The 25,432-nt window shown below is 35.7% G+C and overlaps 3 protein-coding genes and 1 long non-coding RNA gene across 8 annotated transcripts in view; 2 read left to right on the top strand and 2 right to left on the bottom strand.

Moving 5' to 3' along the window:
- Positions 1-25,432, bottom strand: part of Dscam3 (Down syndrome cell adhesion molecule 3) — a 319,922-nt gene that overhangs the window by 99,843 nt on the left and 194,647 nt on the right. The gene's annotated exons all lie outside the window — the stretch shown is intronic.
- The window catches only part of Syn2 (Syntrophin-like 2), a 37,369-nt gene continuing 12,629 nt past the window's right edge, over positions 693-25,432 (bottom strand). The window contains exons 11-13 of the mRNA XM_028174105.2: positions 13,129-13,244; positions 11,574-11,664; positions 693-10,956 (exon numbers count right to left, since the gene is read on the bottom strand). Coding sequence (XP_028029906.1) covers positions 10,843-10,956; positions 11,574-11,664; positions 13,129-13,244 — 321 coding nt within the window. The 3' untranslated portion in view covers positions 693-10,842. The remainder of the gene's footprint in view (positions 10,957-11,573; positions 11,665-13,128; positions 13,245-25,432) is intronic.
- Positions 13,714-24,764, top strand: LOC114242827 (potassium/sodium hyperpolarization-activated cyclic nucleotide-gated channel 1). Its single transcript, XM_028174106.2, has 6 exons — positions 13,714-14,053; positions 20,339-20,564; positions 20,985-21,943; positions 23,612-23,698; positions 24,128-24,234; positions 24,659-24,764. The coding sequence occupies exons 1-6, from the start codon at positions 13,961-13,963 to the stop codon at positions 24,762-24,764; spliced, it is 1,578 nt and encodes a 525-aa protein (XP_028029907.2). The 5' UTR covers positions 13,714-13,960.
- LOC149503024 (uncharacterized) lies at positions 14,198-15,285 on the top strand. Its single transcript, XR_016323181.1, has 2 exons — positions 14,198-14,347; positions 14,546-15,285. It is a non-coding gene; the product is annotated as an uncharacterized LOC149503024 (long non-coding RNA).

Genomic DNA, 25,432 nt, shown 5'->3' with positions numbered 1-25,432 from the left:
AGGCAAAACGGCGGTATGAACTAGCCCAGAAATATACGCTAACATATCATTTTCTAGTCCCATACACTTGTTTGAATGAACTCACCTCCATTGTGGTACCCAATTGTGGTATGACATGTCCTTCTTCAAACGAGGCTCGCTATGAATATTTTGCGGTAGGTAACGATTTGGCTGTGCTCTTTGGCATTGCTGATGTCCATGAGCGACGGTTAGGTGGGCCGAATGCTCGTTTACTTATAGAAGTAATAAAAGAAATCCCTATTGCTCTATTTGTTACTGAATTGAAATACATAATAATATATCGTATACAGATAGGCACTGTGTGGTTTTTGTACTAGAGTGAGGATGCTGGTCGTAGTTTTGGTAATGTAAGTGCTGAAAAGAAAAGAAGTTACTGGTTTTATACTTTTTACTGGTGGTAGGACCTCTTGTGAGTCCGCGCGGGTAGGTACCACCGCCCTGCCTATTTCTGCCGTGAAGCAGTAATGCGTTTCGGTTTGAAGGGTGGGGCAGCCGTTGTAACTATACTGAGATCTTAGAACTTATATCTCAAGGTGGGTGGCGCATGTACGTTGTAGATGTCTATGGGCTCCAGTAACCACTTAACACCAGGTGAGCTGTGAGCTCGTACACCCATCTAAGCAATAAAAAAAAAAAAGGGTAAAAAAACCGGTATAATGAAAAACAATAAATAATTGAATTAATATTTTACTAATGAATACAATAGATGTTACAATAATCAACAGTAGGTTTATATAACTAGTTTAACCACTACAGTCCGGCATATTGATTACATTCTCAAATTTTTACGAAAACTCATACAGCAAACAATTTCTAATACTATTCCTTTTACATTATTCCCGTAAATGGCTTACTAAATCTAATGACGGTGAAGTATATCTATTTTGCGAAAGGTATACAAGCGGGGTGGTCCCATATTAAATATAGCTTTTAACTGAACTTTTAATAAAGTCAATGAACAAACTTCAAATTGTTCCTATATTTCACACTCAGTTGTAGCAAATCCTATTAAGTAGGATTTACACAAATATTATGTAAAAATAACACAACCGCATAAGATATTATTCGTTTCAAAATCAAAATTAAAATGTCTTTCTATAAAGAGGGAACATAGTAGATAATAATTCATAGTTCAAATTTACACCTATATAGTTGTTGTACAGTACACAGATTTCGACGTCATGTCGGCTAGGTGGGTTGATGGGATTTGACTTGTGATCTATGGGCCCTGGTGACCACTTTACGTCAGATCGGAAGTGAACTCCTTCAGCGATTTGCGCTAAAAAAACACTGTGGATAGAACTGTGGGTAACGAATCCAAATTAGGTGAGTTAATTAGGTGTTATGAATGGACCCGCCTGATTTGACAGAAATATAATCTAATACTATGAAGTACTGTAATGTCGACATTTCAGGCAATAGGCAACCGGACGGACATCAGTAAGAAAACGATCTAAAAGTGTTTAATGAGGAATTTTAATTAAATTAAATTAAACCGATTTTTGTGGAATTAATGTATTATGTTTTAATTGTCTAAAATATGTAATAAAAGAATTCTAACATTGAATCATACCTTCCACGTTAAGCCCCGTGAACCACGTCACGTACCAGTTCGCTCGTAGTAGGAGTACCCCTTTAGGTTACCAAATACTAGGCAGGGAAAACAAATAATCACAGCGCATGATGTCCTATGTAGTATTTAGCTAGTTTTTTGGCCACAAATGACGTCACACTGTGAACTTGCGCTCAGGCGTGTTTCGTCTAATTTGCACGACAGCATAAAAAACGGTTTTATGATAGTCGTGAACTTCTAGTTTCTAGTTTTCTAGTTTTATGATAGGCGTAAATTGGAATTAAAAGTTTTCATTATATTTACTATGTTTACATAGAGGAGGTTGGTTAACTTTCACGTTTATAATTTCCAAAGATTCAAATATGTGACCGTTGAAAAATGTAAAACTAATCGGATATAGAACGCGAAATTCAACCGTAAAGATATAAATAAATATGTCGAGGACTCGCGAATGGTAACAGATACCGGTATTCGATAAATTATTTTCTGCCGGAGTTTCTGTCAACTTTTGAACTGAAATTATTTAATTATTGTATTTGAATATTGGAATAATATTGTTGAATTTTCGAAATAATACTCAATAATGCCGAACTGAAAACTATTTTGGGACTAAATTGTCGTTTTACTACTCGTGCAGAGAAAGAACTATAGTTTGTGATAATTCTCAGTTTGTGTCGCTTTCGCTCGCACACATATGATATCGACGCTTGAAAGGCAAACGTGACTAAGCGACAATAACTGCTTTGTTCATAAATGATAGGCAATAACAATATTCGATGCGCAAAAAAAATAAAAAAATTCTAGGTCTATTCAAAACATTTCAATCCTACAGCTACTAGATAGATTCTACTACAGCTAGATTCGTTAAACATTTTTTTTCCAGGTATTTCAACTTTAAATTAGTCTACTGTAAAGTTCACGCCTTGTCGCTTAGTCACGTTTGCCTTTCAAGCGTCGATATGATATACACCTAAATATACCGCCCTTAATCTGCACAAGCGCAACGTCATTGAAATACATACAAACAACAATGTTTAATAATGCTATAATTATATAGTTAAAAGTAGCAAATCAAAATTTAATATACAAGTCTTAGAAAATTAATGATGTAGGTAATATCGTTAAAACCACATTTGATTGATTACTTTACAATAATAATTAAAAAAATATGTTAATATAAACATATTTTGTACCAATACTGATATCGGTTCAGTCAATATGTGATCTGTTTTAATTAATTCAATTCGAGTATCCAGAACTAGCTTATGGCTTCCAAAAATATGTGAAGAAGAAATGTAGATTATATACGTAGTTTGAATTATTATTATGACACGATTACTTTCATAAGTGATGTTTCAAATTATAGAAAAATGAGTTCGGCGCGCGGGTTTTATGGACTGCAGTATATGACGTAAGCCGACTAATTATGAATGGCGTTTTAACAACAACTGGGTTCTGTAGGGATATTAATTTTAGACAATGGTTTTAGTAGTTTTTTTTTCTTCCTAACCCGCACCTTTGCTAGCAAAATACATACTTACTAAAAAAAATTGTAATCAATCAATAAACACGTCGCATACGTTTTCACACAAATCTTTACACAACTTAAAATCAAATGCCTGTTCTAAAGACCGATTTTACATAAAATACTATTTAAATTATAAGAAACTTACTCGGTTCAATATTTTAAAGGAATCAACAACTATAGGAATGAATTTATTGATCGATTTTGTACATTCTTTGTTCAGCTCTTTTCGACATTCAAAATCTTACGGAATACATAAAACGTTGTATAACGATAATTAGATGGATATCCTGACGTAATGAATTTACTGAATTAAACTAGCGACCTAAACAAACAAAAAATTGAAACGTTCGCGCAATCATAATTATGAATGAGATTTTGAATTACATTTCCTTTTTTATTTTTTTTTCCTACCTAAGCTGATAGCCTTAGGGGCTATTTCAGCGTAACCCTAACGTTTGTAGGTGAGCTCACGGGCTCAAACCTGATGACGTTGCTAACACGAACCCTAGCAAGAGCCGTGCTTCGCAGAATCTACCACCGGATCGGAAACGCGACCCACTGAGAAGATCCGGCGAGAAACTCAGTGGGCTGTGTCTGAGAGTTAATTTACTCGTCGAGCCCTTCGTCGCAAGCGACGGGTTCGACAAGAACGGTGACCGGTACTTGAAGTACCTAAAAGCACCGTTAGTGGATCGGGAGGATCCGAGATGACGTGTTTTGGGCGACGTCGACTTACATTTCCATAGACACAACCCGCTGAGTTTCTCGCCGAATCTTCTCAGTGGGTCGCGATTCCGAACCGGTGGTAGATTCAGCGAAGCACTGCTCTTGCTAGGGCCAGTGTTAGCAATTCTCTTATATTGAGCCCGTGAGCTCATCTACCAGACCGCGCGTAGGTGGATAAGCCCCTTAGGTTGCCAACGATTACGTAGGAAAAACCAACTTGAACAAACTGACCATTTCAAAATTCTTCCTACAATCAATTATGTACGAGATTTTCAACTACAAATTCCTTTTTAAACCAAGAATCGATGATCGTACAAAAACAAAAGACACAACATCAATTTATAATCAGTCTTTATAATAATTTCGCTAAAATTAACTAATTCAACGGTATTTTAATTAATTTGTTAAGTACCATTATCAAGAAAAGTATTGTCGTGTATCCATTGAAAACTTACGACGAAAAAGCTCGTAAGCACTTGGGCATCAATAGAAATATAAGTGAGCAAGTAAACGCTACCACTATTAAACTTACTAAAATAGCCAAACATTGTAATAGTTCCGGAATTGTCTTTTAAAGCGAAGACATGTTTTATTTATATTATATACTTGGCCGTGGTACGACATTTCAATTTGGAAATGAGACACACGTCGAATATATTGTCATATTTAGTTCATATATTAGAGATTTAATAAATTTTAACTGTGTAAATACGTTTTCTTATACAAATAGAAGTTAAGTAAAGTCATATTTTTTTGTTATTTTCATTAACATAAACTGTCAAATAAATTGCACTATATTTCGTTATTTAAAATATCTAGATTTGTAAATTTTGCTAAGATACGAATTTGATTACGTTCTCACAACACACACAGCTTTAACGAGATGAAAAAAAGTATACTTTATAATTAATAATATTTATTTCTAAATAAGGTAATTATATTTAAACAATAGGATAGCCTCTGTAATATTACCATTACTACTTCCAAAAAAAGATAAATAGTATCATTCCACTTAAAGTCCTGCTGGGATGTTCCAAACCAAGACCACCATTCTCAAGGACCGATGTCAGTTAGATCATAAAACTGATGGTCAAAGCAAAAAATATGTGTGTTATTATGAATAATCTCACCTTAGAGTGATATAATCATTCAATATTCAAACAGCTGATCGATGTCGGCCATGTTTGTTGCTACCGAACATTTTTATAATTTTAAAATAAGGACCTGGCTATATTTTCTAAGGTTTTATTTGTTGAAAGTTTTGTTACATCAAACGATTAAGAAAGACAGTCTTCTAATCAAGAGTTATAAAGCTCCGATATATAATTACGAATAATAGCCTCTTTAACTTGCAGAAATGAGGTTTAAACATGTTACTACTTAAAAGTACTGTTCTATCTTTAAATTCAAGCAGTTTTCAAAACAAATTTGGTTTTCTTTTTTATGAATTTCGTAGATCTATGGTTGTGTCTCTAAACAAATCAAACAACTTCCAAGAACGAAATAATATTATTATCATTTTAGAAATTACTACGATTTTTTTTGAATATGATAAAAAAGGAAAATGCTCTAGAAAAAAAAATTATAGCTGTAATTATAATATATAGGCAAAGACAATAACGCTAAGTACAATTTTATCTTATCATTTTATTTATTTTGCTTTTCATGTTTAGAATCTATTGACGAGTTATAGGGTCGTTTCTTTGGATATAGTATTTTTTTCTTCTTTCATATTTTCAAAATAAGAAAACTAAATATAATGTTACACATAAGGTAATTTAACTATCGCGGTGTCAGCGAATTGAATCAAATTTCGATGTTTGAGCGAATACCTTGATACCTATATCAACGTTTGCCAGAATTATAGTACAGATTTTCTAGGTACTTTCAAAAATCCTCTGTCGCTACATTCACATCGACGGTGATAAACCTCTGTGTAGCTGACGTTGTCAATATGTAGGATTAAATAAAATGAATCAATCTTAATGAAATTTTCAAATACCATTATAGAAAAATGCCTAAATTATTTAAACAAAATCATCGGAAATTTATCTTGAATTTCCACCGATTGATTTGAACCCATCGAATTAGGGTACGCATTTCGATGCTACAATATTACACTAATGTGTAACTTGTGTAAAACTAAAATAAAATTTTTTTTTTTTTTTTTAAATCAATCATCTCTTGTTTTATTATTTTCATCAGTTCACACGAAATAATATCTCGAGCAACGTCGATACTGGGACGAATGTAAAAGCTTTCTTTTGGCTCAGAGGCAATATCGATTTGCTTGAGCTATGGGAAACCGAGCACACAATATGTTAATTAAGTAACGATTGAAAACATTCTGCAAATTAGCATTAGACAAATTCATTTGCTTTTTCCCATCTCAGTACATCATATTACGTAATAAAAATATTAATGATATAATCTCGAAATGTTATTGTAACATTTAAAATATTTCACTTAAATATAATGATATGAAGCAAGCGCAAACGTTAACAGTTTTCCTTTTTAAAATATTTTATCTATTTATTTATTATAATAAAATCTATTAAATAATTACAAATGTTTTCTTTTTTTTCCGTTTTAAACGCTCTATGGAACTATATGCATCATAAAATCTTTCGTTATACAATGAGCGACAAAAACCCATTTAAATTAACATTTTAAGTAAAAAATGTAAATTCATTTATTGTATTTTTTTTAATCATCCTCTTTCAGTCGACCGCTCATTGCTGAGCATCGTGATGCGCCTGCCTGTGACCTTTTTTTTGTAATTTGTAGCCACTTATATCGGTCAGTGGCACAGTGAAGCGCGTGGCTCAGTGTCATGTCCAGACACTCGGATACACTCCATCTTCTTCGGCTTTGACCTCTGGATCGTCTTCCATCCACTTTACCCGTCACTATGAGTCTCTCCAGGTTGTCAGAGGGTTTTCTTGCTATATGACCAAAATATTGGAGCACTCTATATAGGCATTTGGTGGATAGCCTCTGGTCAACTTTTAGCTCGTTGAGGATGGAAGCCTTTGTCCGGAAAGCCGTCCAAGGGATGCGCAACATGCGCCGCCAGCGCCGCATCTCAAACGCGTCTATGCGCCTTTTTTTAATAAACGTCTCCTAATATTTGAGGCTACTCACACAGGCCCACGACCCCACACGGATCAACAGCCCTGACTCGATCGGTTTTCGATCACCGCTATGAACTTAATCCATTTTTTATTTGATACAAATAAATCATCTTTCGTAACAAACTGTGCTTTCATTTTGAATATTATCCTAACAGGATTTTTGTCGGACACTGTATAACAACTCATTACAATTCTTAAGCAAGCATTAATATTAATAACATACTTAAAAGTTCCAAACAATTGGAAATTTAAAGTAATAATAATAATACACAAATGACCAATAAGAAGACATTTTGGATCCTATTATACATTTAATAATATATTTTTTGGGTATTTTTGCTTGTCACGTACCGACTGCAAAACAATGTTTTATTATTCACAATAAAAATTTACTTAACCTTCAGCGGTAATTATGTACTATTAGTATTTTTAACAGGATTTGGAAGTATTTGTACAGGTTTTGGGCACTCTAAAATTGCAAAACTGAGGCCCACATATCTATATTCGATTGGATACAAATCTAAGCTCACTTATAAGCCGAATTGATTTATTTATTACATAGCTCGCACACCGTCTAAAAATAAATACTAATATAGTATTTTCAAATTGACAAATTCGTTGATTTATATATATATTTTACTCATTTAAATTATTTTAAATGAATAAGGGCAACATAATGAAAAGTTCTTAAAAATGCCCATCATTAAAAAAAGTATTTTTTGAACAAAAAGAATAACAACCCTACTTTCACTATATAAAAATCTACTAAGATTTAGTATTATTAATTTATCGTATATACTTTATTATATATGTACATAACAACGCTACAATAGTAATATGTACTTTTAAAATAATTGATACTTGAATTGAACATGTTGATAAAATGTTACGTTGTAATGTCTTAAAAACGTTTAACTTGAAATCGTGCATTTTTGCTAACGAATCAATATTAAACACGTATCTAGAAAGAGATAGCCGATCATGCTTTCTAACGTGACGTATTGAGTGCTCTAATAATAATAATAATATGTGTTAGTAAATGAATCATTGTAATCTGAATTCTATTACTAGAGCAATAACAATCATTTTGACAAAGATTGTCGAGATGGCGATTATTTATACTTCCACAGCGTTGCTGCGAAAAGTCGCTCGCAACAATCACTCAGTACACCGATAAGTCGATGAGAATCAATTCTGTCGCACTATTAATATCCAGGGTCGTTGAACTGTCCGGCCGATAAAAGAATGCGTGGATGGCGGCTCACGATCTAACAGACGATGTAGCTTTGGATTGATTTACTCGACTAACAAATCATGAACGTGATAAGTGTGATAATAATTGGTAACAAATCACGCACTATCATCCGGTCATAGTTTAGGATTCCCCGTGTTATGGGTACCAGAGACTGACAAACATACTTATATATGTTTTATTGCTTAGGTGAGTGGACGAGGTCACAGCCCGCCTGGTGTTAAGTGGTTACCGGAGCCCATAGACATCTACAACGTAAATGCCGCCACCCACCTTGAGATATGAGTTTCAATATGAGATGAGAATACGAAATATGAGAAAGATGTTAAATATATACATATATAGGTGAACAACACCCAGACAAAGAGCAAACAAACCGGTCCATCAATGTTTGCAATGACGCGGGAATCGAGCGCACGACCCTCGGCGCATCAATCAGGGTTGCACCAAGTCTGTGATAAAATTTGTAATTTTGGTGTTAGATTATTCGCTATATCTCAGCGGCCGGACAATAATGGACTTCTTTCTGAACTGACACAACCTATCAGCTCAAGTTAATGGGATTATTTTCCAAGACATATTTAAAGCACTATTTATATTTTTATTATTTAATTATTGTATTTTTTTGTATCCAGTACCAAAATTTTTCGATAGTCCTTGGGGTTTTTCGCAACATTTCAAGAAATACAAGTCTTTAATTTCGCTGTTTAGTCTCTTAATAGTTTTTAGGCCAGTCTATCAATATACATTTAGCGGAGTCATCACATAAACAAACATTTAGCGTGAATAACGCTCTTTGTAGCCGAGCTGACAAACTACTCCGAATATGAACTGATATTCGTAAAAAAAATTGACGTGATAACGTCTTATAAATCCCTGAACACAGGTTGCACGCACGAAAAAGTGTCACGTTCCGCCTTAGCCTGAGCGTGCAAGCGAGAGCGCGGAACAAGCGATAGAGACGCACGATCGGTCCAAGCGTGGCTTGTGACACATTTATCTCTTCTCGCGTGACGTCAGAGCTGACGTTATCACGTAACTATTTTCCATAATACGACTTTACAGACAACAATTTTTTTTTATTACTATATTTTGTCATAAATATGCTTCTCATACACAAAATAAACTGATAATTTATCGGTATTAAAGAAATCGAGTCTACAAATTTATTTGTTCAGCTTTAGAAATACAAACTTTTATTGTACCGCTGTCCGTGTTTAGAGCTTATTGCAAGCTTTATGTACTTACTGAAGACAGCTGTTACGCTAAGCTAATTTTTCAAACAAGTATTCATGTAACAAAGTTTAATTATTCAAATCTACTCCTATTTATACATAATTATATACTGTTTTAGATTTTCCTACACTATTAGAGATTGTAAATAAAGATCACTTCGAATGCTTAATATAAATAAAATATTCTTAAGGTATATGGAAGAGTTTTATTTGATTTATTATATGTATATATATATATATATACTATTTTGAACGGACTTCAAAAGTTACCAATGAATTGACACTTTTGTTTGTTTACTTAAAAAATAACATATATTTTACTAGTGATAGTGGAGGAGTAATACTTACAAATTATAATAATATCATCTATTTTCAACAAATCGTTTAAAACATTACCTAAATGTTTCACGTGGTCACACCTGAGATACGAAGCGAACGGACAATATTTTAAGGGAAATATCAAATAGAAAATATTGTATAATTAAAACAAAACGTTGTTAAAACTTTAATGTTCCTAGTTCCTTCCTCCGACCTCTATCCGCGCCATCTGTCGCCAATGCAAGAGAACTAACAAGGGCTTAAAAAAAATTATAACAAAAAAAATGGCGTTATCGCGAAACCAGTGACAAAAAATTAATATTTCGCGCAATTAGAATTGATTTAACTAAAAAAAATATTTCTTATAAACATGTCTTCTATGACTTTATAAAAGCAGCCTCTTTTAGTCTAGAAAAGGACAAAGTACTCTTTCCGTCTCTTTTAAATCAAGCGCGTACTTACCATAGAGTATTAAAATCGATAAAATATTTTTATTTATTACATTTTACAAAAAAAAAAAAAAACAATATTGGATTAAGGCGACTTGCAATTTTAAAGGTGCGATTTGTTAATTAATCTGCTTAAAATAGCATATGAGAGTATAACTGAAATCGCATCAAGAAGTCTAGGAATCAGTGAAATAACCAATAATTGTTCCACTTCCAAAAACATTAAACATATAACTGTAGTTCTTCTCATTTTAAAATCACCGATCGTGTTTAGAAGACGTTAATTAATTCGTTATCAACCAGTTTTCGCTATTAAATTGACAATCAGAGAGTTAGCACGTACATTTCGCTTCACCAATATTTCGTATCGTTAGCGCTTCTCTTCAGATCCTAGTTTTCGTTAACACGTGTCTCTTGACATCCTAGTTTTCATTACTAACAAAATAATTCCGAAATACTTAATTATTTAAAATGCCCTAGCGCCATCTATCGTCAGTCGATGGTATCTTGCCGGACAAAAACAACGAACATCATTTTGCATAGTCAGTGAGATTTTCACACTAATGTTAACATAAGCGAATGTTTATAGTCGTTGGGGTTTAATATTTAATTAGACTGCTGTATGGACGCGAGGAAGGCCGGGTCTACGGAAGCCACCTTTGCGGTCAGGAAGGCGTGCATGCAGAACAATAGACTCTGCAGTATTTGACATTCTAATTCCTGGAGAAAAGAAAAATGGCTGCCGTGAGTATGCTTACAAAACTGTGACCAATACGAACCGAAAGCAAAAGTAAACTTTTATTTATTGCTTAGTTGTGTGGACGAGCTCAAAGCCCACCTGATGTTAAGTCGTCGTGGTCTAAAGGATAAGACGCCCGATGCATTCGTAGCGAGCGATGCACCGGTGTACGAATCCCGCAGGCGGGTACCAATTTTTCTAATGAAATACGTACTCAACAAATGTTCACAATTGACTTCCACGGTGAAGGAATAACATCGTGTAATAAAAATCAAACCTGCAAAATTATAATTTGCGTAATTAATGGTGGTAGGACCTCTGGTGAGTCCGCGCGGGTAGGTACCACCACCCTGCCTATTTCTGCCGTAAAGCAGTAATGCGTTTCGGTTTGAAGGGTGGGACAACCGTTGTAACTATACTTGAGACCTTAGAACTTATCTCTCAAGGTGGGTGGCGCATTTACGTCGTAGATGTCTATAGGCTCCAGTAACCACTTAACACCAGGTGGGCTGTGAGCTCGTCCACCCATCTAAGCAATAAAAAAAAGCAAAAGAAAATTTATGTGTGTGTGAATTAGCTTCGGTACAGATGCACTTACTTTTGTTTCAATGACCTTCGTTTCGGCGTCTTGGAAGTGGAGTTTCAATTTAGATTTTCCATCGTCACTCGAACCTCTTAATTGCGAAAACCTGTACAAAGTTCGTTGCCATAAAACAATCTGCATTTGTTTATTTGGTGCGGCCTTCTTACAAGCTAATTGTTAAATCAATTCATATGGGATTAATGGTGACTTAAATAGCTGCAATATATGACTCTGAGGCGTTATTGAACACCGACTGACACATCGGTGCAGTAAGTCAGCGCTCTTGATTATTGCGCCGTAGGTCGTGGGTTCGATTACCACATCGGGCAAACATTGTGTGATGTTGAGGTTTGTTTGCCCTTTGTCTGGGTGTTTATTATCTATATATAATTTGTAGATATTTAAACGTCAAACTCTGCCAATGCCGGTTCCAAGCCCGGATGCGAAAAGAGGAGGGTTGAATTGGAGTTCGACCTTTCTACCGTAAAACATTCAACGCCGAATGTCTGGCGGCGGTTAATTAGCAGGATCCGATTAAGCTTCAGAGCTCTTAAAGAACTAAATCTCTTCCAAAAACACTACCATGGAAGGGCGCGGGACCCCATCATGTGTATTTTTTCAAGAAAGCCTCATGAGGCCACAACCCTCAGCATTGAGGAGCATCGACGCAAGAAAGAGAAACGTTTCTTCTTTTTTTTCTCCACCCTATCCCACTAGGTGGGTTTGGCACAGCTGATTTTTCTCTTCCATTCTCTTCACTCAGCCGTCATCTCAACAGTCACTCCTCTCTCTCTCATATCGTCATTCACACACTCCATCCATGTTGACCTCTACCTTGCACTACCATTTGTATACATCTCCCAGTCACATGCATCTTCTCTCTACGCATCGCATGTCCATACCACGCTAACCGTCCTCTCTTTGAGGAGAAACGTATATAAATCAGTCAGTCTCTGGTACCCATACCACAGGGAATCCTAGATTAGGACCGGATGACCGTGCGTGATTTGTTCCCAGTTATTATTATTATTACATTTACGTATCTAAAGCATAGGTTGGTAAGTAAAGTAGCGAAACAGAACAATGCGTCGCAATTACCGGTGTGGTGAAGTGCGTGGTCCTAATATCTGATATACGAAACAAGAGTTTCTTTAGCACCTACTGCCCAACTGGGTCAAAGCTTTTTTTATACGTATAATAGATGAATGAACGGGTTCTCTGTTCACTGGGTGATATCACAATCCTCGACACTTGAGGTCTGTTATTTCGGGTTTGATTTTTATACTACACGATATTGCTTCTTCATCGTGGAAGTAATTTTCGAACATGTGCTAAATACGTATTTTATTAGACTAATCAATAAGTAACTGTCTGAGGTATTTGAAAACCGACAGAGTCGCATCGCTCGACAAGATTACATCGGCCGTCTTATCTATTGGGCCACGACTTCAACTGGTTTTACTCCTAAATGAATAGTCTGTAGGGACTAAATCGGAAAAGCCGCGATATACACCCTTGTTCGATTAGACCCATATTGCGGGGGCTAATTAGGCTGGTCCATTTTCCTCACCTATACGACCAGACGGGAGACGCTCCGGGTGTGCCCTCGGTGAGCGAGAACCCCGCCGACCAATCCAATGTCAGCCCGGCAGCACGTCCTGAATGCACAACCGTGAATGTCTTTTTCTGAAACAATGCAAAGACCGATATTTAAGGGATTTCGCAGCCCTACGTCACACTTGATCCTGCATCAGTTGGGCCGTATGCAAGTCTGCTTACAATGAAAAAAAAAACACTAATTTCAAACCCAATTTTAAATCTGCTCGTCAAATTCGGAAATACAATAATATGATTAAATATCATCTTGATTTCCTTAAGTAGGTTTTTATTTATTTATTTTTTATTGCTTAGATGGTTGGACGAGCTCACAGTCGACCTGGTTTTAAGTGGGTACTGGAGCCCATTGACATCTACAACGTAAATGCGCCACCCACCTTGAGATATAAGTTCTAAGGTCTCAGTATAGTTATAACGGCTGCCCCACCCTTCAAACCGAAACGCATTACTGCTTCACGGCAGAAATAGGCAGGGTGGTGGTACCTACTCGTGGGGACTCACAAGAGGTCCTACCACCAGTAACTATGCAAATTATAATTTTGCGGGTTTGATTTTCATTACACGATGTTATTCCTTCACTTTGGAAAAATATTGTACCGTAGAATTATTGTATCGAAACATTATCATTATGTCGATGAAAGAAAAAATACTCTGTGCACTGTCAGTATTTTACCCTTTGCTAATAGTGCGTCAATTACTTGATGTCAAAGTCAAGCTTTTGAAAGAAGAATTTTAGTCGAAGTGAAGTATTCATATAGAAAAATCACGGCGATTTAAAGTAAAAGATGTTTGATTCAAGTTTAAAGCATGCTTGCATGCTTCCAAAGCCTCCACATTATCTCAACCTGTATCCGACTGCTGGATTTCTGAAGCGTCAGGTAAACAAGAAATTATTATTTTTTATTAATAAACCCTGTAACGGCCCCGTGTTCACCTTATCTCGCATGCATTGTAATGCAGTAATACTTCGATCAATAATACTACTAGATTCGCGATTAGCGCTTCAAAAGCGGCCCGAAAAATAAGACCACAAATAAATTTGTGGTCTTATTTCAAATTAGTATGGTCCAATCATAGCCAACACTAAGATGTCAAAACGCTGCAATGCGCGTTCAAAAACTGAGTAAAAAACCACCGTAACACCAAGGTTTTGGAAGGAATATCTTTTTTTGGTAAATTTATATTATTAAGTGTTTTTCATAAAATAATAAACACAATTATATTGTAAATAAAACACAATTTACGAATATTGTAATTGTTTGGCCAATGTTTGCGACAAGGCACCAACTATTGTAACAAACATCACCTATTCTTGGACAGGGAATGCATAGAGTAGTTTTGTTATTTTATAATGTTATTTTTGTTTGTAGATTTCCTAGTAGCCCCTTGTCGCTGTGCACAATGGATATATATTGTCGCGAAAGAAAGAGGAGAAGAAATATAGAACTCTTATAAAAATTCTAGAATTGTTCAATGGTGGTGGCAAATCAATGCAAAAAAGTATTAAAAAAACTTTATATGTATGTGTAAATATTTTAAGCGTATATGCTGAAAAGGATTTGTTTTCTGGGGGAAACGAACACAGCCATAAAATAAGCCTAAATTAAACTGATTATAGAAAAATTCATTGATATAAGATTACATTATATTTGTAAAAAGAACCCGCTCATATAAAAATGACTTCTAAAAGACAGCTTCATAACAAACTGAATCTGTTTAAAGGTAATTAAACCTACATTATTGTTTTAATTACTTCTGTATAAAGAATACGTGGAAAACATGTTTCGTGTTTCCTTTCATATTTTTTTTACTTTATTCAATTTTATTTTTTATCACCTATTTATTGCAATAGCGGCAATGTAAAATATTATCTACTACTTTTTTGAATCGGTCAAAAATAGTTGCGACCATACAAAACAAACCTAAAACAAATATGTATATTCTGCAACTCTATGTCTTTCAATACTTACTGTGTTCTGAGCATTGAAATGTAATACCAAGAACTACATCTAGTTCCACAATACAATAAGCACGAAATTTTAAACAAATATTTTTAACCTTATAAATTAGGCTTTAAGTATCATTTTAGAATAAATATTTTTGTACTGAAGACTTTTTATGTTCAAGTGACATTTTAAATTTATTCCATAATATTCTTTTTCTGACGAAAGGACCTAAATACATATATTTTGCAATGGTAATTAAACTTTATGTTTAAGTATTAAGGTTTATAATAAACTGAAGTCGTTAACATTATTAAACTTTTTCTAAGAAATGAAGATGTTTTCGTGTCTGCAAACGTGGCCACTGGAGCGTCTTATTTTTGTTCCTGATCCGTAATCTAGTACTATTATTGATCGAAGCAGTAATATAATCAATTTATGTAGCGTGCATTATAATGCAGAAATATAATCAAGATTACAGTAGACTTTACTATAATAAATAATATTGTGTTTTGAAATCAAATTGATTCGGATATAATTTTTTAAAATATAAAGATCGTACACTTGTAGAAAAATTTTAGTTTTTTGAGATGAGCGATTCGATTTCGCGATTCTGCGTGATTACAAACTAAAAATATTACAAAGAAAATGATTGAAGTATGTAAAACATTCTTTAAAAAAACAAATAAAGTGGAAAAGTATAGAATAAGGAATTAAATTGTTGCCATAGTATATATGGGCGCAAACGCCACTGTTGGCAATAATTAACATAATAATATATAGATTAGTTTATTATATGTTAATATTTATTTATTATTAGCAACAAAACTGTTATTCTACCATATTTAATAATTAGCAGACACTGTTTTGATGTGAAAATGTTCAGAATATGTTTAATGTTTATATTATTGTTTAAAAACACAAATGACTGTATAAATGATTAAATATGAATAAAGCATAAATATTAATAATAATTTATATTATAATTAACAGTACTAATAATTTAATTAAGTATTGTAATTGTTATGCAATGATGTTGTTGGGGCCATCTATTATTAGGCTGGATAATAACAATGTTAGTTAATATTACTTAAAAGTAATTCATGTAAAATAAATTAAATGTGAGTCATGTAAAATCACTAAAATATGTATTTTGAATATTAAGCTATGTTTTGTGAATTGTTTCGCAGTAATTACATTTGTTTGTTTAAAAGAAGTTGTAGTTGCTATAACCAACACAAAATGGCTAATTGTGTAAAAACCACTGAATAACTCAGGCGTGGCTTTTTGTTGTAAACAAGTAATGTTAAAGTTTTATAGAATTGTATTGTATTTTCATTGTAAAAGAAGTTATGTGTGTAAATCCTGGCTTAACGCCGACATCAGAAGTGGGATCACAGCCCCAAAATTAATCGTAAGCCTCCGAATGAAGTAGCCCACTGTTGAACAAGTGATGGGTCTCTCAACCTGTATTAAAAAGGCGAAAAGTGATGATAGCTGCAAATGCTGTACCCTTGTAGTGGCATTATAACTTTTATTTGCCGCCGTTCAACTCCGATGAGGGCGTGACATCAAGACCGATGCGGAAATGTGGACGAAACTATCATGAAGCTAATTGTTTCATCGCATGAACATCGAGTTCAAAAGAGCAAGCAAGACATAAGCCGATATCTGGTCTTTGTATTGAACCGCATTGGAGCAAGTGAGGGACGAACTGATCCATGCATTCAGTAAAGTTGTGGATATTTAAAATGAGTTCTAGACCGTGGATGTTTTGGAAAAGCTACTGACGCTGAGATGGTAAAAATACTGATTTCAGATCTAATTTAGTAAGCTAAACAACTTCATGTAAAGTTTTTGAGCATAAGGGGTCAACTGATTTCAAAACAAAGCATTGTGACTTTTAATGGAGAAAAATACTAGAACTATTATAGAATTTCATATGGTAATCATAATCATATGGTAATACTGACAGTCTTGCTGACATCCTAATAGGTTTTAATCTTTTAAAAATAACTTCTCAGTGTTGCACTCTTTGAGGAGAACATATCTATTTTTATAAGTTTCTATCCAGTGAACGCTCAAGTTTGGAGTCATTATTCAATCATCATGTAACTTTTGCAAATCATGTCTCATAGATGGTGATCAGGCAGATAAAAGTTGGATTTGAAATAATTAATTTGGATAGGATAGTACAACGCTGTACATACTGTATGTCTCCTGTTTATTGTGAGGAGTTCAAGCATATTACAATAAAAATAAAAATAAACTTTTAATAATATGCCATAATAAGAGACAGCTCATCCCTGTTCAGCAGCTCCATATTATTACTTTTCCTTTCATAATTATTTATTTTTGGATGAGTGATTAACTCTCTGCACCCTAGGTTTCTAGTGGGGGTGCTGCTTTATTATTAGTCAAGAAAAAGGATGGCACAGATCTCTATGTGATTTCTGTTTTTAAAATCTTAGTTCCATTTTGGGAAACCTGTCACTTTTAAAAATTCACCAAGATAAAAGATAATTCAGGAGTTTCAAAAACTTGTGAACAATATGAAATTCAGTACCACATTATTGCAAAGAGAGCGAGCATGGTCAACAGGCATGCTGAACTATTGATGGGTCATAAATGTCACATGTTTGTAAAATATCAATTAATAAGATCTGACAGGCAGCTTTAAGAATTACAGTTGATTAAAAGCTGCAGCACAACAATAAAACAAAAATGCAGAGGCATTAGAAGGATGATGTTCCCTACCAGTCATTAAAATAAAGCAAATTGAAAATGGTCCGCTGAATGATGAATTAGGGGAAGTTGAATCAGCTGGTAAAAAATGGATGGACGAGCGGTCTCTGTCATCTAATGTGTTTTGGTAAAGGTAAAGGTTTGGTAATGGTAACGGTTTGATATAGGTAAATCTATCCTCTTAATGTCAGAGGATTCTGATAACTGACAAATTGACCGTATGGGCAGAGAGATTTGTTCTGCTGTAAAATGATTTATAATTTGTTATGGTATCTACTTTTATTTTCCTATCCAATTATCCTTCCTAAAACGCTGGCGGGCCACCATGCGAATCCTTAAACCTGGTCTTGTTGGCTAGATCCCGTATGGGTGATGCCTTATGAGTTGGCTAGATCCCGTATGGGTGATGCCTTATGAGTTGGCTAGATCCCGTATGGGTGATGCCTTATGAGTTGGCTAGATCCCGTATGGGTGATGCCTTATGAGTTGGCTAGATCCCGTATGGGTGATGCCTTATGAGTTGGCTAGATCCCGAATGGGTGATGCCTTATGAGTTGGCTAGATCCCGAATGGGTGATGCCTTATGAGTTGGCTAGATCCCGAATGGGTGATGCCTTTTGGGTTGGCTAGATCCCGAGAGGGTGATGCCTTGTGGGTTGGCTAGATCCCAAGTGGGTGATGCCTTATGAGTTGGCTAGATCCCGAATGGGTGATGCCTTATGAGTTGGCTAGATCCCGAATGGGTGATGCCTTTTGGGTTGGCTAGATCCCGAGAGGGTGATGCCTTGTGGGTTGGCTAGATCCCAAGTGGGTGATGCCTTGTGAGTTGGCTAGATCCCGAATGGGTGATGCCGAGTGTGTTGGCTAGATCCCGTAAGGGTGATGCCTGGTAAGTTGGCTAGATCCTGTAAGGGTGATGGCTTGCGAGTTAACTAGACCCGTATGGGTGATGCTTTGTGTGTTTGGTAAATCCCGTTGGGTAATCCTCTTGTGTGTTAGCTAGATCTCGTAAGGGTGAATGGTGCCTTGTGTGTTGGGCAGATCCCAGTAGGGGATATGCCTTGTTTACTGTTATGTGAAATGCTAAAACAGCGCAAGGGACGCGCTGGAATCAGTATGGCCGTATGGGCGCAAACGCCACTGTTGGCAATAATTAACATAATAATATATAGATTAGTTTATTATATGTTAATATTTATTTATTATTAGCAACAAAACTGTTATTCTACCATATTTAATAATTAGCAGACACTGTTTTGATGTGAAAATGTTCAGAATATGTTTAATGTTTATATTATTGTTTAAAAACACAAATGACTGTATAAATGATTAAATATGAATAAAGCATAAATATTAATAATAATTTATATTATAATTAACAGTACTAATAATTTAATTAAGTATTGTAATTGTTATGCAATGATGTTGTTGGGGCCATCTATTATTAGGCTGGATAATAACAATGTTAGTTAATATTACTTAAAAGTAATTCATGTAAAATAAATTAAATGTGAGTCATGTAAAATCACTAAAATATGTATTTTGAATATTAAGCTATGTTTTGTGAATTGTTTCGCAGTAATTACATTTGTTTGTTTAAAAGAAGTTGTAGTTGCTATAACCAACACAAAATGGCTAATTGTGTAAAAACCACTGAATAACTCAGGCGTGGCTTTTTGTTGTAAACAAGTAATGTTAAAGTTTTATAGAATTGTATTGTATTTTCATTGTAAAAGAAGTTATGTGTGTAAATCCTGGCTTAACGCCGACATATATTATAATATAAAGCAAGGAATTAAAATGTGATGTGAATTGTCTTATCATAAAACTCTCGGGGAGCTTCAGTTATTTTGGGTGTTAAATGTACATCAGTTATCATAACCCCGGTCATCGTCTTGTCACCGGAATTAACCCATAGATACAGTCCACTGAGTTTCTCGCCGAATCTTCTCTGTAAGTCGCTATTCCGTTCCGGTGGTAAATTCCGCGCAACACTGTTCTTGCTAGGACTAGTGTTAGCAAATTATTTTAGGTTGAGCCCATGAGCTCACCTACCCGTCCGGTGTAGCTGGAATAGCCCCTTAGGCTACCAGCGAATAAGTAGGAAAAAAAACATAACATACCTATCTAGGGTTAGAGGGTCTGAGCGATCAATATCATAATTTTAGAAACTCCCAATATGTTTTTTTTGTTGCTTAGATGGCTGGACGAGCTCATAGTCCACTTGATGTTAAGTGGTTACCGGAGCCCATAGATATCTACAACGTAAATGCGCCACCCACCGTGAGAGATATAAGTTCTAAGGTCTCAAGTATAGTTACAACGGCTGCCCCACCTTTCGAACAGAAACGCATTACTGCTTCACGGCAGAAATAGGCAGGGTGGTGGTAACTTCCCGCGTGGACTCACATGTGTCCTACCACCAGTAATGTTGCATGCCATTAGGTATATAGTTGACACATCTTTCCGTTTTAGATTTACAAATATCGGAATCTAACACTGCCGGTCGAATGGCATCACGGCAGTGCCCAGTTCATCAGAAGCCAGATGGCATTGAGGCTTGAATGGGATCGGCAGGTCGCCTTAAATAACTGGTTAATTTGGCATCCCTACAGCACTATCAAGTTTTATTGGGACTTTTACTTTGTGTTAATTACATTCGCCGCCATGGGGTATATGCCGATGCAGGTATTTCATAGCTGTAAGCATTCTTTTGTGTTTCGGAAACATCCTACAGAGTTGTTTTTTAGGTAGCTATTCGTGTGATCAACAAGTCTGTTTTTCCAATTATTAATTATACTAGTGGTCTCGCAGTAGTCGAAATTCGACTATAATTAATTGAAATTATAAGTTAAAACATTATTATGGTTCTATTGTTAAACACTATTATACATTTTTTTATTGAGATTTTGGCATTTGATGCCTCATATACTGTAATAATAAACAAAATAATTATTTATGGAAATGTTACCCCAAAGGTCATGAGGACAGAGTCAGGTCAAGAGGTCAGGTTCAGACGTCAAGTTCAATTAAAGAATAGAAACAATTTAATGTTGTCTGTTCTTTAATTAAACTTGCATATTGTCTACATTGTTTAGTTTTGTTACAATTCACATTACAGGTCCGGATCCCTACGATTATTTCATCTTATACGCCGATGCGATCGCATTTATTAATGTTATAATATGCTTTATCACCGGCTACCTAGACGAAGGACACAAAAAGATCATTCTAGAACCGAAGTTGATCATCAAACAATATTTGAAGACCAATTTCATTTTTGACTTCATCGGATGCCTGCCGTTACAAATGATCCAGCCATTCCACGATTGCCGTTATCCGTCGCACACAATATTCCTCATTTTCAAGCTATTCCGGCTCGTTTCTCTGGACTATCAAAGCGTGAACCTTTTGAATCAACTAGGCTTGTCGTACATAACGAAAGAATTCCTTTCTGTTGTGGTGCAGCTCGTAATGTTTTTCCACTGGATGGCCTATATACATTATCAAATGCCAGCTTTCTGCGTTAATCTGTACGCAATGGACGACTACTTGCAGCGCTGGATGAACAGATTTGCGGTCAACGCCGGCATTCCGATGTTTCAGAAGTACACGATCAATCTCTTCTACGTCTGCAGTTTGTGCGTGGGCGCAGGGTATTACACGCCCCTCGAAGGCCACTCGCTACTTAGAATGATCCAGACCACAGCGATAAGTTTGACCGGTCTGATTTTCCTTACGTACGCCTTCATGAAGCTGCTCCGGCTGACTATGTACCAGCAATTTGAGGTGAACGTATTTTACGGTAGATACAAGGAGCTACGGGACTACATGAACCTAAAGAAGCTCCCGACTTGTCTACAGAGGAAGATCGATCACTTCATTAATTATAAATACAACGGACATTATTTTAATGAACGACACATTTTGGATACAATCAACGAACAAATAAAGCAGGACATAAACATGTACAGTTGCAAGACGTTGATGAATAATGTACCGCTGTTCCGGGATATGCCTGTCGCTTTGATTAACAGCATGATATTTAGCTTGAAACGGAAGTTCTATATGCCGGGACAGGTAAATTAAAAAAAGATGTGGTGTCGTGGGACACCAGGTAGGAACGAAGTTCCTTCGGCCAATGTAGAATCGACACTATTTGCAAAAAAAAAAACGTGCTCAATTTTATGTAGGTTTTCTTGATTTTTCTCTTAAATTTTGCTTAAATTAGTTTTTATTTAAGTACATAAAAGTATTTAGGAAATTCAGTATTTTAGGAAATAATAAATTACGTAAAATAATAAAAAATCGTAATTCAAATTATCAATTAAACTAACAAAATATGTCTCATTATTTTTGTTTGACAACATAAAATTACATAGAAATAGAAATAATTACAAAATAGAGAGAGAAGGGATGAGAGAACGAAAAGAAAGAAGAAGAAGAAAGAGAAAGGTAATATACACTACTCGCTTGTGTATACAACTGTCGCGCCTGCGCACGTCTCATTTAACGGTTTTATTCCACGGACTTTTTCTTACGGTTTTACTAACACATTTTTTTCAGTTCGGTCGCGCAGTAAAATCCCTATCTCCTCCAAGCCTGCCGCAAGGAACTTCGTTCTAAAAACTGCCTATACTCTGTAAGACTCTTTTTGTCGAAATTTGAAGAATTATTACACCGGCAATCGCGTAGCTAGTCTTAGACCAAGTTAATGTCTGAATTACTTATACGTACCCGTTGTACTACTCGTAAAGACTGAATCTCAGTCCTTTAAGCTGACACGAGGGCAAACCTCATTATTTTCTCTTCGAAAAACAACATACGGTGCGTTCTGAAAGATCTTTATTCTTTAGAATCTGGAATGAGCTTCCATCTCTTTTCCCCAAAAGATCAAAGAGTATTTAGGATGTATCATGAGGGACACGAACCTGCCACTCACATTAGCCATGTACAGGGTCGTGGAAATGTTTATATCATCATCATCATCATCTCAGCCTGTCCATTGTCCACTGCTGAACATAGGCCTCTCCAAGTGATCTCCAGTGCGGCCGGTCCGTTGCCACCTGCATCCAACGTGATCCAGCGGTTCTTACCAGGTCGTCGGTCCATCTCGTAGGTGGCCGTCCCACACTGCGCTTGCCAGTACGTGGTCTCCACTCGAGGATCTTTCCACCCCATCGGCCGTCCGATCTTTGCGCTATGTGGCCTGCCCACTGCCACTTCAGCGTGCTAATCCTACGGGCTGTCAGTAACTTCGGTTCTTCTACGGATTTCCTCATAATGTTTATATGCCGTAAAAGTAAACCTAACTATTTTGGGTTATTAATTTCATTCGAGTTCAGGTAAAAAATTAAACAAAAAAAAACTTTCTAATTAAATTGACCACGTCTTAACACAAGGACGGCGTTAACGTTTTCTCATAAGATGACCTGCATGCTCGCCTGTCGAGCTGCTTACAATAGAAGTAGCAAGGATCCCAATTTACACGTAATAGAAATAAGTTTTTTTTACATTAACGAGAGATGATCATGGGAAAGGTGGCGATTATAACGTGAATGTCACCACCCGCCTTCCGACATGGGATCTTAATCCAAATTCTATAACCGTTCTCCCATCCTTATAGCTAGCTAAAACGTTTTACTGCTTAGTGACATCAATAAACGGGGTAGTGGTAACTCCTGATGAAGGCAACATTTGCTACTCCATTACGGTCCATGTTATTATGATCTTTTACAATGTTTTCAGATGGTGGTGAAGTACGGTCAGCCCGGAAGATCGTTTTATTTGATCTCTTCTGGTACCCTTACAGTATTAGACTCGAAGGACAAAGAGGTGATAGCACAATACATTTAAAAAAAAATATTGTACAGCGACATCTATGTGCCAAGAGCAGCAACTACTGAATTTATCAAAATCATTTTCCGGAGTGCTCCGGTAATAAGTTGTACCAGAGATTATTAGCATTCTAGCAGTTATCTTTGTTTCGCGTTTCATCTGTTCTTCCTACGATTAGATAGACCACACATTTAATAGTGTGTCTTTTATATGTAATTTCTCATGACGTTGTTAGCTCAACACTAGTTCTCTATCAACACCACATTAATGTCATTATTATTATTATTATTATTCGTGACACAATCATAAAACCTTCCATATATACCATTAACAAAGCTTATAAGGTTTCAACTCAAACAAGCAAGTTGAGCGAGCGGTTGCCCTGCGGATAAACAAACAAACGGACGAATATTAATTTGTTTTCAGATGGCCCATTTAAGGGACGGTTCGTACTTCGGCGAGGGAGCTATACTACGACCCGGTATATTAAGGAAGGCGACAATAATAGCCCTAGAGATAACTGAAATATACAAGTACGCATCGTTAATTATTATTACTGGAAATTTCAATGAGTATCCCTGAATATATACAACTTTTAGGTGAAAACAATGAATGATCACTTGAAAGGCCTGGGATTATTTTCGAAGCTCGATGTATGTAATCAATTAAAAAAAAATAACGAAATTACTTTCCGAATAACCCAATAGATTCGCTGACACCCCGTGAGCTCACGGGGCTGTAACCTGACGACGTTGCTAGCACTAAGCCTAGCAAGAGCAGTGCTTCGCAGAATCTACCACCGGATCGGAAACGCGACCCACTGAGAAAATCCGGTGAGAAACTCAGTGGGCTGTATCTGTGGGTTAATTTACTTGCGCAGCCCTTTGTCGTAATCGACGAATTAGACAAAGACGGTGATTGGACATCACAGGGAATCAATTTCTTGAACCATTTCAGGTTCACAGCGGAAGATTTTCAGGAATGTTTACGTCCATATCCACACTACAAGAAGCAGCTGGAGGAGACGGCCGCTCGTGCGGCTGCGAGGAGCCAGAGCTCTTGAACGACTTTCCAAATTATTAGGTTCACGGCACGAGAAAATTTTGAGTGATTTTTAATACGCTTTTATTAGCTTCAAACATAATCGACGCTTGAAAGGCAAACGTGACTAAGCGACAATAACTGCTTTATACATAAATGATAGGCAATAACCATATTCAATGCGCAAAAAAATATATATTTCTAGGTCTATTAAAATCATTTCAATCCTACAGCTAGATTCGTTAAAATAAATTTTGTTTTTGGGTATTTCAACTTTAAATTAGTCTACTGTAAAGTTCACGCATTGTCGCTTAGTCACGTTTGCCTTTCAAGCGTCGAATTATGTATGTTAGTATGTAACGGAATCTTTGAACATCATTTTGATCCCTTTCAAAACGTCGGATTAACTCGTAATTTGGCATACTTATTGACGATTTAAAATACGCTTTTATAGAAAATCCAACTAAAAAACAGAAAATAAATTTATTAAAAATATATCATTATTATTAGTTTAACTATTATTTATTTGTCTGACTTTGCTATAATTAATATCATCCACGAAAACAGAGTACTTGCTGTGCAAACGAATAAAAAAAAACTCTTTAATTGCTATTGGAGTATTTCTCTAATTCACATGTTTGACATCAACACTTCGAGTTATGCTTTCTGTTCGTAATCATACAAGTTAAC

Source organism: Bombyx mandarina, chromosome 05 (genome assembly GCF_030267445.1).
Source record: "Bombyx mandarina strain Sakado chromosome 05, ASM3026744v2".
In the NCBI taxonomy this organism is placed as follows: domain Eukaryota; kingdom Metazoa; phylum Arthropoda; class Insecta; order Lepidoptera; family Bombycidae; genus Bombyx; species Bombyx mandarina.
This window is presented reverse-complemented; position numbering and strand designations above follow the sequence as displayed.